This window comes from Symphalangus syndactylus, chromosome 17 (genome assembly GCF_028878055.3).
Source record: "Symphalangus syndactylus isolate Jambi chromosome 17, NHGRI_mSymSyn1-v2.1_pri, whole genome shotgun sequence".
Lineage (NCBI taxonomy): Eukaryota > Metazoa > Chordata > Mammalia > Primates > Hylobatidae > Symphalangus > Symphalangus syndactylus.
In genome coordinates this window covers 99,202,384-99,220,169 of record NC_072439.2, presented here as the reverse complement: position 1 = coordinate 99,220,169, position 17,786 = coordinate 99,202,384, and the positions used below count along the sequence as shown (strand labels likewise).

The 17,786-nt window shown below is 37.5% G+C and overlaps 1 protein-coding gene across 20 annotated transcripts in view; it reads left to right on the top strand.

The window, feature by feature from the left end:
* Positions 1-17,786, top strand: part of DLG1 (discs large MAGUK scaffold protein 1) — a 277,635-nt gene that overhangs the window by 25,034 nt on the left and 234,815 nt on the right. The window contains exon 3 of one of the 20 annotated variants that reach the window (XM_063622155.1): positions 2,546-13,088. The exons of the other annotated variants lie outside the window; for them this stretch is intronic. Within the exon in view, the coding sequence (XP_063478225.1) occupies positions 13,059-13,088 (30 nt within the window). The 5' untranslated portion in view covers positions 2,546-13,058. The remainder of the gene's footprint in view (positions 1-2,545; positions 13,089-17,786) is intronic. 20 annotated transcript variants of the gene reach the window in all.

Sequence of the window (17,786 nt, the reverse complement as noted above, 5' to 3'; positions counted from 1 at the left end):
TGTTGTGGCGGGCACCTGTAATCCCAGCTACTTGGGAGGCAGAGGTTGCAGTGAGCTGAGATCACATCACTGTCTTCCAGCCTGGGTGGCAGAGCAAGACACTGTCTCAAAAAAAAAAAAAAAAAAAAATACACACACACACACACACACACACACACACACACACATATTCAGTGTACCAGGTTTAATCTGAAGTCCTCTAAACATTAACAAAAAATTTACTGAAATACTGTATAATATTCTTACATAAAGATACACAAATAATAAAGGAATAGGTTGATTAATTACTGCATTGTGAATATACCAGGTCAAGAAAAAGAACATGGAATGACTGCTAACAGGTTCTGGAATTAGATAGTGATGGTAGTTGTACAAGTCTATGAACATATCAAAAATCACTGAATTGTACACTTTAAAATTTGGTGAATTTTATAGCATGTCCATTTTATCTCAGTTTAAAAAAGAAAAATACCAGTACCCCAGAAGTCTTTCTTGTACTCTCCCTATTTACTACCTATCCTCTCTTCCTCAGAGGACCATCCAAATTTCCAACATCATAGATTAGTTTTGCGTTCTTTTAAATTTCATATAAAGAGAATTACACAGTGTGTATACCCCCTTTGTGTGCTGCTTTTTTCTTATATTTGTTCATTTCATCTATGTAGTTAAAGTTTTTTCATCTTTACTGTTGTATGATATTCCATTGTAGGATAGACCAAAATATATTTACACATTCTGCTATTGACGGTCATGTGGATTGTTTCCAGTTTTGATTAGTGTTGCATTGAACATTCTTTTACATTCAGGTCTGCTGTAACACAACAGACACTTTCCTAAAAATCACCACACTGTGAAAAATGGCACAATGAAAACCACAGGCGTTATTTGAAAAATGAGGGTAGGGACCAAACACTTAAAACTTTGTGAGTGACATATTAAAAGAGATTAAAACCTAATAAAACCAACAGCACAGATTTATGCTTTTCTTTTCCTTAGAAGAGGTCTTGCTTTGTTCTTCAGGCTGGTGTAAGGTGGTGTGATCATAGCTGACTGCACCCTTGAACTAATGGGCTCAAGCTATCCTCTGCCTCAGCCTCCCAAGTAGCTGAGTTCATAGGCATGAGCCACTGTGCCCAGTTTATGCATGTTAAATTGTGAATAAATATGTGAATACTACAATCAATATGGCATTTTACCTTGGGAAAAAAACTCAGCTTTGCTTATAGGAGTGTGTTGCAAAGAGTTGCAGCTTGTGAGTTACTGTGATGTGCTAGCTGGGGGAGTTATCTGAAATTGGATGAAAAGTTATAGCACCAGTTGTAGATGAGTGTGGATCATAAAACTCCCATAAACTAAAGTAGCTGGTACATGTCTGAGGTGTGTGCGTTTTGTGTATTCTTAGGTGGCTCATATCCTCTGGGTGCAGTTTTTTGCCTTCACCTAGTCTTTCTCACAGACAAGATTGTACTTACTTTTCCTGTATGTGTGTATTTTTTGGAACTATTTGAAAATCAGTCGTAGACATCATGCGCTTAAACTATTAAAACTTCAGCGCGCATCTCGTAAGAGTAAGAATAGTTAGATATTCTTCTGTGTTATCTTACTACCCTTATCACATCTGAGAAAATTAGCAATAATTGTTCAGTTTTCTCTCCAATCTCTATTCAAAATTGTCCCCAGTCTATTTTGTGGGACTTTAAAAAAAATCAGATAAATCAGTACACATACCATTTATGCATTTGATTGTTAGGTGTCAGTACACATACCATTTATGCATTTGATTGTTAGGTGTCTGTTTTTAACTGGGTTTTCCTAAAAGCAGAACCTGAGGCAGAGGGCTTAGGTGCCATTAATTTATTTAGAGAGTTCAGTTCTGCTAGAGAGCAGAAGTGAGGGAAAGGGTGAAGATATTATAGGAAGGGGAAAAACTAATACAAGGATGCTTCCTGCCACTAAGTGTGACTGATTTTTGTATCCTTGGTATTGCATCCTTGAGAAGCCATTTGTACTGCATGTTAGGACTCTGCAAGGAAAGAGAAAGAATTTATCTACTGGCTTCTTGTGGGCAGCAGTTCCCCCATACTTGAGGGTTGTGGATTTGTCAGTGTAGGTGATTTATCAGGAAAGCCCCAAGTGAGGGGGGTGAGAGGAGGAGATGTGGACTGGGGGCATAGGCACTAAGTGTTGCTGGGGCTGCTCAGGATGAAAGGTAGGTGTGAAGATCTGGGGGTAACTGTTGCAATGGATTGGGAGTGCACATACCAAATCTGGTACAGTGTCTCTAGTCTTTCGTAATCTAATAGAATAGTCTTCCTTATCTTCTTCCCCCCCCTTTAAATGACATTACCTTTTTGAAGAGACCATGCCAGTTGTTTTATAGACACACATTCTTTATTTGTCTAATTTGTTTCCTCATGTTATTTAACTCATTCCACTAAGTCTTGTATTTCTGTCAGAGGAAGTTAGGCGTAAATGTTGATTAGACTCGTTTTTGGTAAGCAGACCTCAGTGATACACAGTGTTATATTTCATATTGCATCATCAGGAGGCTCACAGTATCAGGTTGTTGCTCTTGTGGTGCTGAGTTGGATTGCTTGAAGGTGGGGACCTCCAGATCTTCCACGGGAAAGGTACGTTTTTCTTGTTGATATTGTGAAGTATGTATGGGGGTTGTACTTTGGCACCTTGTAGTGAGTCAGTTTCCCCCTATTGGTGATCATTGCCAAATCACTACATTTGAGGTTTCAAAATGTTATTTTTCTCCCAGATTTTATCATTGTGTCTGTATTTATTAGTTGGCATTCTTCTGTAACACTCTTTTTCTTCATCAACTAGGGATGAACTTCTGTTCCTTCTAAAAAGACAGGCTAAAGTTTACATTACTTTCTTTTAACGATCAGTTATTTGAGTAGCTTGTGTGATAATCCCCTCCAGAGGTTGCTAAGTTCCCCCTTTTTCTTGATCTCTCTCTTTACAAAGTTATCACTGTATACTGAGAAATTTTTATTTACTAAATGCTTACATACATTTAAGTTTGGGTGCTCATATTACTTCATATTTGACTAGACGAATCACTGGAAGGAGTATGTATGTTTTCTTTGGATATGCTTTACTAGTCTTTGAGCATGTCCTTGCCTTCCAACAATTTTCCCAAGTTTATTTTGAGTTTTCACTGCTCCTGAACTAGAATCCACGCATAACGATGGTTTCCATTTTTCTATTCCTAGGGGTTGCTTTTTCTTTGAGGTGTTATTTTTGAGAGGTAAGAAAGTGGACAGGCAGATGACACATTCTTCCAACTTTAGCCTTTTGCCCCAGAACTGGTAAAATAAAATTTGAGAAATACCGCGTGAGAAGAAAGCACATATTGTATTCATTTAAAAATATTAATGCTAAATATTATATTAAAATATTTTACAATATTAATATTTTTAAATGAATACAATATGTTTCGTCTTCCTTTCTTAAACTCACGTGTTCCACAGGAATGGATTAAAATAATAACCTTATTTTTCAAATAGCATAGTTTTAAAAGGCACATCACATACATTGTAATAATTTGGGATGTCAGAGGAGCGTGAATTCATTCTTGCTATAGCCTCCTAACATACATGAGGTGAGCCAGATTTTGGTTCTTAATACGTGGAGCTTATACTGTGTTTACTTTAGAGTTGATCAAACTGTCATTCAGGGATGTTGGTACTGCCCAACCTTGCGGTATTACCCTATAGAAAAACTGATTAGAATTCAGAACCTCAGGCTTCAAGACTGATGTTTCTGTTTTTGTTTAATAACTTTCTTGGCAATTGGACTTGTTACCTAGACAAAGGAAAATATTGCAATAAAGTTAAAATAAGGAGAGAAAGAATTAGTTTTAATAGAGATAGAAGTGTAATAGGCAACGTTTATTTTTTAAATAAAGCTGTAGAAATACAGTAATATGTGGTATGATGATGTTTTGGCCAGCCACAGACCATGTTAAGTAGGATCCCTTAAGGTTATAATCAAGCTGAGAAATTTATATCTCCTAGTGACATCATTGTAGCACGATGTATATCAAGTGTTTGTGGTGATGCTGGTATAAATAAACCTGTTCTGCCAGTCATATAAAAGCATAGCACGTATAATTAGGTACAGTACGTACTTGATAAATATTAATTATGTTACTAGTTTACTGTACTTTTAATAGTTATTTTATAGAGTGCACTTCTACTTATTTTAGAAAAAAAATTAACTGTAAAACGGCCTCAGGCAGGTCCTTCAGGAGGTATTCCAGAAGAAGACATTGTTTTCGTAGGTGGCGATAGCTCCATGCATGCTATTGCCTCTGAAGACCTTTCAGTGGTACTATCCAGTGATACTGATGATTCTGACCCTGGGTAGGCTCAAGTTAATGGGTGTGTGTGTGTGTGTGTGTGTGTGTGTGTAACAGTATTTAAAAGTGTGTGTTTGTATTTAAACAGTAAAAAAAAAAATTAAAAAATAGAAAAAAGCTTATAGAATCAGAATATAAAGAAAGAAAAAATTTTGTACCGCTATACGGTGTATTTGTGTTTTAAGCTAAGTGTTAAGGTGAAAGAGTCAAAAAGTTAAAAAATTTAATTTATAAAGTAAAAAGGTTACAGTAAGCCAAGGTTGATTTATTACTGAAGAAAGAAAAACATGTTTCTATAAATTTAGTGTAGATCAGCCTGGGCAGCATAGGGAGACCCCATCCCTACAAAAAAAAAAAAAAAAAAAAAAAAGTTAGGCGTGGTTGTTGGCTTCATGCCTGTGGTCCCAGCTATGTGGGAGGATGAGGTGGGAGAATTGCTTGAGCCCAGGAGGTCAAGGCTGCAGTGAGCTGTGATCAGTCCACTGCATTCCATCCTGGGTGACGGAGCAAGACCCTGTCTCCAAAAAAAGAAATGTTATAAGATAAGTGGAACAACTGTCATATTATGCCAAAAAAAAAGAGCTGTTAATCTAGGAGAAAAGTCAGCAAAACTTTACACAGTTACTGAGAAAATAAAAGGCTATGTGAAAGCTTAAGTATGTCACATTGGTTAGACTTATGTGTTCCTAGAAGACACCCCCAATTAGTTTTGAATTATAAGTTTTGATTATGTGACATTTTCAGTAACTCATCATTTAAATAATCTTGATTGCTGTATATCTGTATCTGTGCTTATTACTATTTTTAGTATTAGAACAGGGATATGTGCTCCTAAACCTCTTCCCCCCTCCTGTTTTTTAGATTTCCAAAGTGATACGTGTTTATTGCAAAATTTCGTAACTTTATAGTTTTCAATTATGTGAAAGTCATATCAGAGAATAAATACTAAGAGCTTCTGTTATGCTCTTAATCCTTTTTTCTTTTAGAATCTCACTCTCCTTTTTCATTATGGAATATCTATAACCTCTTTCTCTGTCTTGGGCCTCTGTTCCCCTCTTTATTTTATCCTGTAAATATGTTCAAAGATTCCATTAGAAAAACAGACAAACAGAAAAAAGTACTTCTCAGTAGGACCCTAAGTAATAATAAACATACAGGATTAGCTGAACAAATACATACCAAATGGTTAAAAGAGGTTATCTCGGGAAAAGAATATAAAAAAAGACTTTCAACATTATGCATCTGGCTTTATAAGTGTGTTTAAGGTGTGCCTGAATTACCTGTGTAGTTAATTTTTTTTAAGGTAGATAAAGGAAAAAAGAGAACAGTTAATGTGGAGAAGGAGGGTCAGAATCTAGGTTGCAGAATATTGGGAATGGGAAGAAAAGGAAGAAAAAAAGGCAAACTACGTTTTCAAGAAGCTTAGCTAAGAAGAGAAGGAATGCTATAGGGTCCTACTAAGAAGTGCTTTTTCCCCGTCTTTCTCCTAATGGCCTCTGTGAACATATTCTATTTACAAGATAAAGTGAAGAAGGGAACAGAGGCCCAAGATAGAAAAAGAGATTATAGACATTGTATGAAGGGAGAGTGAGATTCCAAAAGAGAGAAGGATCCAAGGGCATAACAGAAGCTGTTCGCATATGTTATCTGATTTTTTGGTGGCATTTGCTACTCTCTACTCTGCTTTTGAACATTTTTTATCTTCTTGGCAACTATTTGACCTGTTGGTTTTCCTTCATTTTGTGTTATTTTTTAAAAATTTTAATCATGGAGAAACTGTAGTGAATATTATAAATATCCATGTATTTACTACTACCTCAAGAAGATAAAAGAGTGTAAGTATAGTTGAAGTCTCGTGTTCTCCACTGTAATCACATTCTCCTGCCTTGTTCCCCAGAATTAACCTCTGTCTTGAATTTGGTTTTTGTCACTCACATGTACTGTTTATAGTTACAGTTTTCTTTACCTTTCTTGTGCCTGGGATTCATTGAGTTTCTTGGATCTGTGGGTTTATAGTTTTTACCTACTTCTGACGTTTTTCACCAATTATTTTTACAAATATTTTTTCTCTTCCTTCCCCTTTGCTTTCAGGGGTTCCAGTACATGTATATTGGTTTGATTGACTTTGTCTACAGTTCACTGATCTGATTAATCTTTTTTCAGCCTTTTTCGTTGGTATGTTAAATTTTAGACAATTTCTGTTGCTATGTCTTCAGTTCATTGATCTTCTCAAGTATCTAGTATACTGTTAATCTCAGTCAGTTTTTTATTTCAGACAGTTTATCTCTAGAAGCTTGATTTAGTTTCTGTTTTCTTCTCCTCTCCCTCTCCCTTTTTTTGGAGACAGGGTCTTGCTGCGTCGCCCAGGCTGCAGTGCAGTGATGCGGTCATGGCCCACTGCATCCTCAGCCTCCTGGCTTCAAGCAGTTCTGCTGCCACTGCCTCCCAAGTACCTGGGGCTACACATGTATACCACCAGGCTGGGCAAATTTTTTTTTTTTTAATTTTTTGGCAGAGATGGGGTCTTGCTGGATTGCCCAGGTTGGTCTCAATAGTTTCGTTTTTATTGTTGTCTAATTAACACACTCAAGCTTTTCTCTATCTTCATAAACATAAGGGACAGAGTTAAGGTAACTTTTAAAATGGTTTTGTCTACTGATTCTATTATGTGTCATTTCTGGGTCAGTTTTTATTGATTGATTTTTTTCTCTTCTCTGGGTTGTATTTCCTTGCTTCTTTACATGCTTGGCAATTTGGATGAATTTGGCAGACATTGTGAATTTTACCTTTTTGGGGGCCTAGATATTTTTGTATTCTTTTAAATATTCTTGAGCTTTGTTTTGGGATGTAGTTAAATTACTTGGAAAGAGTTTGATCCTATTCAAACTGCTTTTTTGTTTGTTTTTGAGACAGAGTCTTGCCCCGTTGCCCAGGCTGGAGTGCAGTGGCGTGATCTCAGCTCACTGCAACCTCCGCTTCTTGGGTTCAAGTGATTCTCCTACCTCAGCCTCCTGAGTAGCTGGGATTACAGGCATGCGCTACCACGCCTGGCTAATTTTTGTATTTTAGTAGAGACGGGGTTTCACCATGTTGGTCAGGCTGGTCTTGAGTTCCTGAACTCGTGATCCACCCTCCTTGGCCTCCCAAAGTGCTAGGATTACAGGTGTGAGCCACCGCGCCTGGCTGCTTTTAAGCTTTTTCAGTGGGACTGAGCAACGTTTGGTTGTGGAAGGCTATCCCCACTGCCCCATATATTATGAGTTTTCATTATTCTTGGCCTTGCATGAGCTCTGGGTTTGTTCCATTTGCTGCTTTCTAAGATTTTTTCCTCACCTTGAAGTTTCCTTACATGCATGTACTGATCAAAACTAATCTGAAGACTCGAGGGGAACTCTGCAGATCTCTGGAGCTTTTTCTGTCCTGCTCTCTCCTTTCTGGTACTTTGACTTGTGAGTTTTAGCTCTGTGCGTTCTCAACACTTTCTCCTCAACTTAGACTGCCGGGTTTCGTTGAGTTTCCCACTTCTGCTACAGCCAGGAAACTTTTTCTGGGCATTTACAGGACTCACCTCATTAGTTTCTCTTCTCACAAGGATCACTGTTTTGCACTTTGTCCAGTGTCTGAAAGTCAGTCTTTTCTTTTTTATTCCATTATGGTTGGCAGCAATTGCTTATTTATGGAAAGCCATTGGTATTCTAAAATACTGTTAATTATCTTATGTGCCTGTTAGGTGAAGTGTTGCCATCCCAAAAGGCTTACATTTCAAGTCCTTCTAAAGTAGCTCAGATTACAGGGTGATTTCTAAATTACTTCTAACAGCAAATGACCATCTGAGGAGAACACATAGGCTTGAAATGTACCTTACTCAGTTCTAGTTGGGTGCTTACAGATACTTACAGAAGATGCAGTTAGTGTAGAATTTTACACAAATTGAATAATCATTCCCTGAGTATGGCCTTAAAACCTGTAAGTATTAGATATATGCAAGCTTTTTTGAAGGATTACTAGGTATATTAAAAAATAATATAGTAAGGGGTTAGTTACATCATGAAGGTTATAAATACATGCCTACAGTACAGGGGAAAGTGGCTTCCTCTTCTGTGAATGAGCACTACAAGTTGAGTATTCCTTATCCAAAATACTTGGGACCAGAAGCGTTTTGGATTTTGGATTTATTCGGATTTTGATATTTGCATTATACTTGTTGGTTGAATATCCCTAATCTGAAAATTCAAAATCTGGAATGTGGCTAGGCACAGTGGCTCACCCTTGTAATCCCAGCACTTTGGGAGGCCGAGGCAGGTGGATCGCCTGAGGTCAGGAGTTCGAGACCAGCCTGGCCAACATGTGAAAACCCCATCTCTACTAAAAATACAAAAATTAGCTGGGCGTGGTCGTGGGCGCCTGTAATCCCAGCTACTCGGGAGGCTGAGGCAGGAGAATCATCACTTGAACCTGGGAGGCAAAGGTTGCAGTAAGTTGAGATTGTGCCATTGGACTCCAGCCTGGGCAACAAGAGTGAAACTCCATCTCAAAAAACAAACAAACAAAAAAAAGATAAAATCTGAAATGCTCCAGTGAGTATTGTCTTTGAGTGTTATGTTGGCACTTAAAAGATTTTTGGATTTTGGAGCATTTGGATTGTGGATTTTTGGATTAGGGATACTCAATCTGTAGTAGTAATTTGGGATAAATGTTCAAGTGACATTGTAGTTCAGAAAGGGCCGTATCTCAAACAACTTAGACTGTATAAAACTGATGTTTGAGGTCACATAGATTAGATCATTAAAAAATGGTTGTAGTTATGATGACCCTAGACATCGGAGATGAATGTGAGGAGTTTGACTAAAATTGTTCTTTGAAATGTGACTGGAATAATACATTAGACATACTATTTTAATGTGTTGTTAAGTAATTATATGTTAACTGATTAATTTAGATATTTGACTATTTCATCTTATTCTTACAGGTTTATAATTGAGTTGGCAAACTTTTATTTTTGCTGGGAAAATGGAATGTCTAATTTTCAGGATTGTTTCAGGCTGTTTTCAATTTTGTAATCACTTATAGTTTAAATATTAGAAAGGCCACTCATTAATTCAACAAACATTCTGGTCACCATGCCATCCCCCAAGGTGATGGGGATAAAGTGGTAGGTATGGGAGACATTTCTTTTCTTTTTCTTTTTCTTTTGAGATGGAGTCCCGCTTTGTCGCCTAGCCTGGAGTGCAGTGGTGAGATCTCGGCTCACTGCAATGTCCACCTCCTGTGTTCAAGTGATTCTCCCACCTCAGCCTCCCGAGTAGCTGGGATTACAGGCGTGCGCCACCACGCCTGGCTGATTTTTGTATTTGTAGTAGAGATGGGGTTTCACCATGTTGGCCAGGCTGGTCTCGAACTCCGGACCTCAAGTGATCCTCCCACCTTGGCCTCCCAAAGTGCTGGGATTACAGGTGTGAGCCACCATGCCCAGCCTTATGAGACATTCTTGAGTCTTGTCCTGTTGGACCTTAGAATCCAACGGATTTAAAAACTGAAACATAGGCATTGTATAAATTCAAGGACTCTTAAGATTCATTGAGTTTTTTTATTTTACAAAAGGAGAAGTTGAGACCCTCCTTCGACCCCCCGAAGAAGATGACTACTTAAGTTACACAGGCTGAATGCTATTTCTAACTTGCCGTAGTGATTTTCAGCCTTTTCTATTATGAAGTCTGCCAAACCTAGGGATGCCTGCCCTCTCTGGGCTAGACTACTCTAGATGTAATAAAAATTTCACAAGAGAAATTTCAGAATACTAAGAGAGCAACCAGGTAAAGGGTTTTACATACCTCCTTATTTTTCTTCACAAAATGCAATGCCTAGTCAGTACTTAGGTATCACTTCTATTGTTTTCAGTATTCTGCTTAAAAATGATAAACTTTATTTAAGGAGTTATGAGCCTTGAGCCTTGTATGAGCTTTATTCTTTCATATTGGGAGCAAATGATAATTGCAGGGGTGGGGTGGGGAAAAGGGAGTGCTCAACAGAGCATGTAATTTCCAGGCTGTATCCTGCATGGGGTGAGGGATGTGTTGGCGCATGATGACATTTACATAGCTACATACATATGTATTTAGGTCTGAGAGGAGAAAACAAACCATTTTTTTCCGTCTACTCTCAACACAGCACACTTCTGTGCTGACTAGATGTATGAGGAGGTTTTTGGTGAAGCTTTTCCAGTGGACACCTACTGGGTGTCCTATAATTCAATTCTGACACTATCTACTTGGAGATAATAGTAGTCTCTAAGTAAATACAATTCTGGCAGCATCTACTTGGAGATAGTAGTAGCCTCTGAAGTGTAGTGTCAGATCCCACAGGTTGGGGGCTCAGCCCCACAAGACTGCCCCCATTTAGATGGCAGTTACAAATAGTAGATTGTGACCTATGCTTCTGACTGACTAGTTTTAAATTGGGGTTCACACAACCCCCTCCTTGGGGTTGATTAATTTGCTAGGATGGCTTACAGAGAACTCAGGGAAATGCGTTTACCAGTTTATTATAAAAGATGTTATAAAGGATACAGATGAACAGCCAGAAAAAGAGATACATAGGGCAAGGTCTGGAAGGGTCCCAAGTGCAGGAACTTCTATCCTGGTAGAGTTGGAGTCCTCAGCCTTCCCAGCTTGCCTTTGCCAACCCAAAAGCACATCATATGTTGTTAAGAGTTTTTATAGAGCTTGATCTCCAGCCCCCAACCCCTGCCCCTTTCCCGGAGGTTGTTGGGTGGAGCTGAAAGTTCCAACCCTCTAACCCTCTAATCCTCTAATCCCGTGTCTTTTTGGTGATGAGCCTCATCCTGAGGCTTTCTAGGGGTGTCACTTTAAGTTACCTCATTAGCATTAGCTGTGATCCAAAGGGCTTGTCATGAACAAAAAAAGACCTTCCCATTACTTAGGAATTTCCAAGAGTTTTGGGTACTCTGTGACAGAAACAAAGACTGAATGTATTTCATATTATACCACAATAGCTGTATAGCTGTAGCTGGCATTTACTGAGCACTGTTGCACTATTTATTGCCACTATTGACCTAACAAGTCAGCATTATTCTAAGTGCCCTGTGTATATTATTTAATCCTCACACAGCAGCCCCATTAGATAAAGTAAGGTAAAGTCCCATTGGGCCTGTCTCAAGTATATCCTGTTAGGCTTTAAATAAAAGGCTGTAATTTGATACATATTAATAATAGTAATAACATTGATAATGCTTACTATTTGATAGGTTCTACCAAATGGTATATATGTATTAACTCCTTTTCATAACCCTTACAGTGAAATTTGGTTTAGTCTGAAAGTTGTTGATGCAGTCCATGTGTATTTGAAATGTTAGGAGGAGGAATGGGGTATAAGAGGCAAGTAGGAACAGTTCAGTTGTTTGAACTTGAGGTCATTCATAATATCTGTAAACTATGAGGAAACTTTGTGGACAAAAATTGCAGATAATACTCTTCCTTACGATGCATTAAAAATTTTTTAGAAAATTTTTTGGATTTTAAAGGTTTTTACAGACAGGGTCTCACTCTGTTGCCCAGGCTGGAGTGCAGTGGTGCAGTTACAGCTCACTGCATCCTCAAACTCCTGGGCTCAAGCCATTGTCCAGTTTCAGCCTCCCAAGTAGCTAGGACTACAGGCGCAGGCCACCACATGTAGCTAATCTTACTATGGCATTTGCATAGGGGAGTGTGGCTGGAAGCTTATGACACTGAAAGCCAGTTGCATATCCCTCTGCCATGTCTCTTGTCTGTTAGCCTGTCTAGCTCCAGTCCTAATGATCTTGGAGACAGGACATGAATTCACAAAGTTAGTTGACTTAAAAACGAAGACTTCTTGAGGAGTTTGAACGATTACGTAGTTGTAACTATCTTTTTGTGGTGGTTTTTTTTTGGTGTGTGGGGGATCAGTGAAATGGATTTAGTAAGGCAATAAAGTTAAAATTTGCCTTTGTTGGTAAAATGTTATTTATTGACATTTTTAGCAAAGAAAAAAGGCATGTTTTAGAGATAATATTTTAGATTATTGTATTTTGTTTTTCCTGCTCCCCTTCTCAAAAAACCACATGGAATATTCCATTCATTACTGCTCGAGAAAGTCATTACTTTGCAGGCTGCAGTTGCTGAAATGGTTTAGTGGAAGAAATGTTTGCTTGCATATTTTTAGTGATTTTTTTTTTTTTTTCTTTGGTGGTTGTCATTTGAGTATCCAAACTGTAGCTAACAAGGAGAAGCAGGTTTAAATTTATATCGGGGGAACCTCTTTGTGGAGCATTTCATCAGATGACTTCCTGTCAACCTCATATCTTGAAAAGAGGGATTAATGAAACAGCATCTGAAGAAGCAGTGGACTCTTGTGGAATAAACCCTGACATCTTCCACAGTGTTTTGTGGGATAATTTCAAGTTCTTCAGATACAGATTACATAAAGAAGATTGTAGGGCACGTGACAGACTCTGGTTTCTTGTATTTTAGATAGTAGAAAAATTGCTACCTCTAAGAATGGATCCTGAAGAGATCTAGTTACAGTTATAACTTTTTCATTTATGGTTTTATCTCACAAATTTATTTATTTTTATGTGCATTTTTTGTTCAACTAGGCAACTTAAAATAGTTTTGCTTTATGTATAATATATTGTAATGGTAGAGTAATGGATTGTCTGTGCATTGTAACCACAAAGGTAAGATATGCTTTTCTGTATTTCATTGTTAGTGACAGATGTGAGAGACCCTTTGTTCAGTGTATTTTAAAAATAAGGTGTAACCATTGTTATACATTTGAAAATAGATATGTGAACCCATGTGATGCTTAGTTTATATCCTTTAGAAAAGGCAGTATTTTGAAATGTATTTTAGATAGCTAAAAATGTGTTGCACAGATATTTTTTTCCCTGAGATTTACAGGAAGCCTTTCTCCCAACAGCAAAGGTCTGTAAAGCCTTGATTATATTTAAATCTTCTAAATATATTCTCAGAGTTATTCTCCTCCCCTTATTTTGTGTCCCAACATGCCATGCTAGTCGAAAGTATAACTCATTTTGAGAACATTTTCTGGACTCTTCCATCTATTATAATTATAATTTTTTGTTCTTTTAGGAAGAGGAAAATTGTCAGGTGCTGATTGTGTTGCCTTTAGAAAGATGTTGATTTGGATTTTAAATGATTAGACTTGTACAAGCACTCCTTGAAAGTACTTGTTTCGAAGTCTGTGTTGCTCGTTGTGTTCAAAGTGCTGCATGCTTCACTTAATCTCTAGTTTGGCTGCTTTTATTTTTGAGCACCAGTTTGCAGACATTGTGTGATGGTGTTATTATAGATTCAGCGTGCTTACATTTAAAATTTATCCATTGGTTTTTAAAATACGGAGTAATTTACCTTTTTTTATTTCTATGTACTTACGATGTCTTAGTGATTGCTAGACAAACTTGTTGAGATTTTAAAATTATGTTCAGTAATAAAAGAGTAGGTAAATTTGTAAATTCTGAAAGTAGGCTATTACTCTTTCTGTATAGTGAATTATTTTTCATAAGAGGAAAGGCAGGAAAATTGATGGAAATTAGTTTTCTTTTCTTGTTGCTCACAGAGTTCTAGTTCAAACAGTAGTTTCTGATTGGATACAGACATGCCCATTATCTGTTTCCATCCCCTGTTTATAAGGAGATGTCTTCTCTGTATCTCTAGGTAAACCGTCTTGTTGAAGTATTCTTACTGAATGTTTGAAGGGCACATAAGCCTGGAAAACAGGGTTGTTGTTGCTTTTTCCCTCTCTAAATTTTTTTCATGGTTGTCTATGTTGGTTCTCCCCTGTGATTTGCCTTTCATCATTTCATTCATTTTGGTTTTATTTCCAACATTATAGCAAGGTTATTTGAAATGATCTGTCTCCTCTCTCTGCTCCATCTTCCTTGATAGACTTAGAATTTCTTTGCATTGGCTCTGTTTTAGCAAGAGAGGGTCTATTTTGCTTAAAAAAATTAGATGTAATCATTATCCTAATGTATTTATAAATTTTTATTATATAACTGTTAAAGCAAAAATAGAGAATGATGTAGGTTGGAAATTAGAAGCCTAAAACATTGTTTGTAGTTGCTTTTGAAAAAACCAAATTAAAATAATTTGTTCCATTATTAGAAATGAACCCTTTGAGCATATTTAACCAATGGCTCTAGCAGGAAGAGCAAAATTCTTGATTTTCTTTTCAACTAAAGGCTGCAGTGTGTACCCCATCCCTTGTTCTTTTCTCCCTTTTCTGGTCTTAGAGAGCTTTGTGGTTCTATATGTGTTTTAAAAGTCTGACAGTGTAGTTGATGTAATTTTATCATGTTAATATTGAAACACCTTTCCAAGTGAAATTTTTTTCATCATCCGCCTCCCCTCTCTCCCACTTGTGTAGGCACGGTGAACTAGGTAGGCACGTTGCATCATTGCTACCATGGATACCCTTAAGTACAGGCATGTGGGTTGAGCTAAAGCAATGATGATTAGTTTTTTGGTTGTTCTCCCCCGCCCCCCCCCCCATAACTATATGTTCTTCACAATGAAGACTCTTACTTTAGAACGTTTGCAAATGACAAGGTTGTGAGATGTGATGACTAAACCATCACTGCTACTGAACTGCCAAATTTTGGTCTCCATTTACAGTAGTATTAATGCCATTTGCTAATTTAAGACTGTCATAAATAGCTCCGTATTCCTTTTCTGATTAATATGTTTTAAACCCAAGTGTAATGTTTGTTTTGCCTTTTAGTGAAAATGAAAATGTACTTCTCTTTGATTTAAAAATAATGCTCTTCTGCATTTAGATATTTTGTGGGACAAAAAGATGCTAGTGAGCATTTCTACCATGGCAGCATTTCTGGTTATTGTTCATACACTTACATACATTTTTATGTACTTTAATCAGCTTGGATACAGTATTTTGTGCTTTTCCACATAATGTCTAAGAGAGATTTATTTTTGTGTTTGTAAGTTCTTATGTTCTTAGCTAGCTGCTTTGCAAACATGTCCGTTGAGGTGAAGTTAATATCGTTAGAGGCCAGGCACTGAAGTGTCATTTTTGTCAGGCTCGTAATCACTGTAGGAAAATTAACTCAGAGCATAAAAGGCCCAACAAGACTGATTTAGGATTATTGCTATATATGGTATATTTTCTTATGTTAGCAATAAGGCACTCTGCTTAAACCGCAGCTGAGGGCATTCGTGTTCTTTAGCATGGAGGTTTCCCAGCTGTCAAGTAACTTCTAAGAGTTGCATAACTTTAGTACCAGAATTTCTTGTAGTAGGATCATGTCTTTCTCCATCTTTTGTTATACTGCTTGCTGATCAACTAAACAGAAAAGGGATATTCTCTCTCTCTTCATTTTAGGGTTGTTTAGCAGTTTAGGTAGCAGGAGAAAAACCTGAAAAGAAAAAAATTTTTCGTGTATGTCGTTAATTAAGAAAAGAGAAAATAAACATTCATATTTCAGGAGATTCTCTTACACTCAGTGCCAGTTGTTAAATATTTTTATTATTGAACTTATTTTCCAAAACTGTGGAGTCCATGTTAAGTGCTGTTAGGGCAGTGTTTGAGGTGTGTACAGTCTTGAGCATCTCTCCCAATTAAGGAATTGGCAATCCATATGTTTTAGAAGCTGCAGACCAGGTTTTCATTATTTTTGTTAACGGAACTTTTTTCAGGCCTTGTGAGGTTTTTCCTTCTGCTTTGAGTTTGAGATCTTTCCCACCCCAGACAGGGTCTGGCTCTGTCACCCAGGCTGGAATGCAGTGGCGTGATCTTGGCTCACTGCAGCCTCTGCTTCCTGGGCTCAAGTAATCCTCCCACTTCAGCCTCCGAGGTGCTTTGAGATCTTTATGCATGATAGTTTCCTCTATTTGCAAGCTTTTTATGCCAAATCTTACCCTTCAGATTCCAGTTGATAGACGACTTCCTCAGGGAAGCCCTTCTTGATTCCCCATTAAGTTAGGTTCCTCTACTTCTATAAATATACTTTGTTTTTCCCTTATGCCACACAGTATGTCACTTATTTCTGTGATCCTTCATTAATGTATGTTTCTCTCATTGGCCTGTAAGTATTAGAAAAACGTAAAGCTTTTGTTCTCCATGATACCCCTGGTGACTCACCAAGTGCCTGATACATAGTAGATACTTAGTAAGTTTACTAATTGTTAAAAGAATGAAGCTCTGGAACAGATGGTAGAAATTTATGGATTTAAAAAGTATTTTAGTTTTTAATGCATTTAAAGTCCCATTTTGAATATAGTTATAGATTGATATCCTGGAATATCATCACTAAAATTGATCTATTATTCTGTATTTATAATGCATTCAAAAGGATCCAGAAAGTGGCTTATCTCTTGTTGTTTTCCATGTATTTCTTAGTTTATGGTGGAAAGGAAGTACGTCATCATGTCTTGACACATAAATATTTGACTGATATTTGACTTAACTATTTGGTTGATTTGTTGACTTTGTTGTATATTTGTTTCTGGCTTATATGGGAGACTCAGAATCCTTTTTCATTTTATCGGGCATGCTTCTATCTCTAGACTCAACTTTAGCACTGTCCAATAGAACTTCATACAATGATGGAAATGTTGTATATCTTTGCTGTCCTGTCCACTGGCACTTGAAACGGAGTGGCTAGTTTGACAGAGAAGCTGAATTTTTAACTTTAATTTAAATAGACTTAAGTTACTAGTCTATAACAGCCATTCCCATACACCAGCCAGCCCTTCACTTATATTTTAAAGAGTTTTTGAGTGGATAATAAACTCACATAATTTAAATCAAAACTATCATATGAAAGTTTATATCGATATGCCTCACTTCTATACTTTCCCCTAACTCCTATAGGAAACTAATTTTTGTTAGTTTCTATTTATCTTTCTAGTATTTATACAAATACAAGTAAATAAGAATGTTTTTATTTCTGTCTTTCCTTACACAATAAGTAATGTAGGTTTTTTTGGGGTTTTTTTGTTTTTTTTTTGAGACGGAGTCTTGCTCTGTCACCCAGGCTGGAGGGCAGTGGCGCGATCTCAGCTCACTGCAAGCTCCACCTCCCGGGTTCACGCCATTCTCCTGCCTCAGCCTCCCGAGTAGCTGGGACTACAGGTGCCCACCACCACGCCTGGCTAATTTTTTTGTATTTTTAGTAGAGATGGGGTTTCACCATGTTAGCCAGGATGGTCTCGATCTCCTGACCTCGTGATCCGCCCGCCTTGGCCTCCCAAAGTGCTGGGATTACAGGCGTGAGCCACCGCGCCCAGCCTAGTAATGTGTTTTATATGATATTTTGCCTCTTGCTGGCTTTACTTGCAGTATCCTGAAGGTCTCTCCGTTTTAATACATAGAGCTTTTCCTCATTCATTTTTAC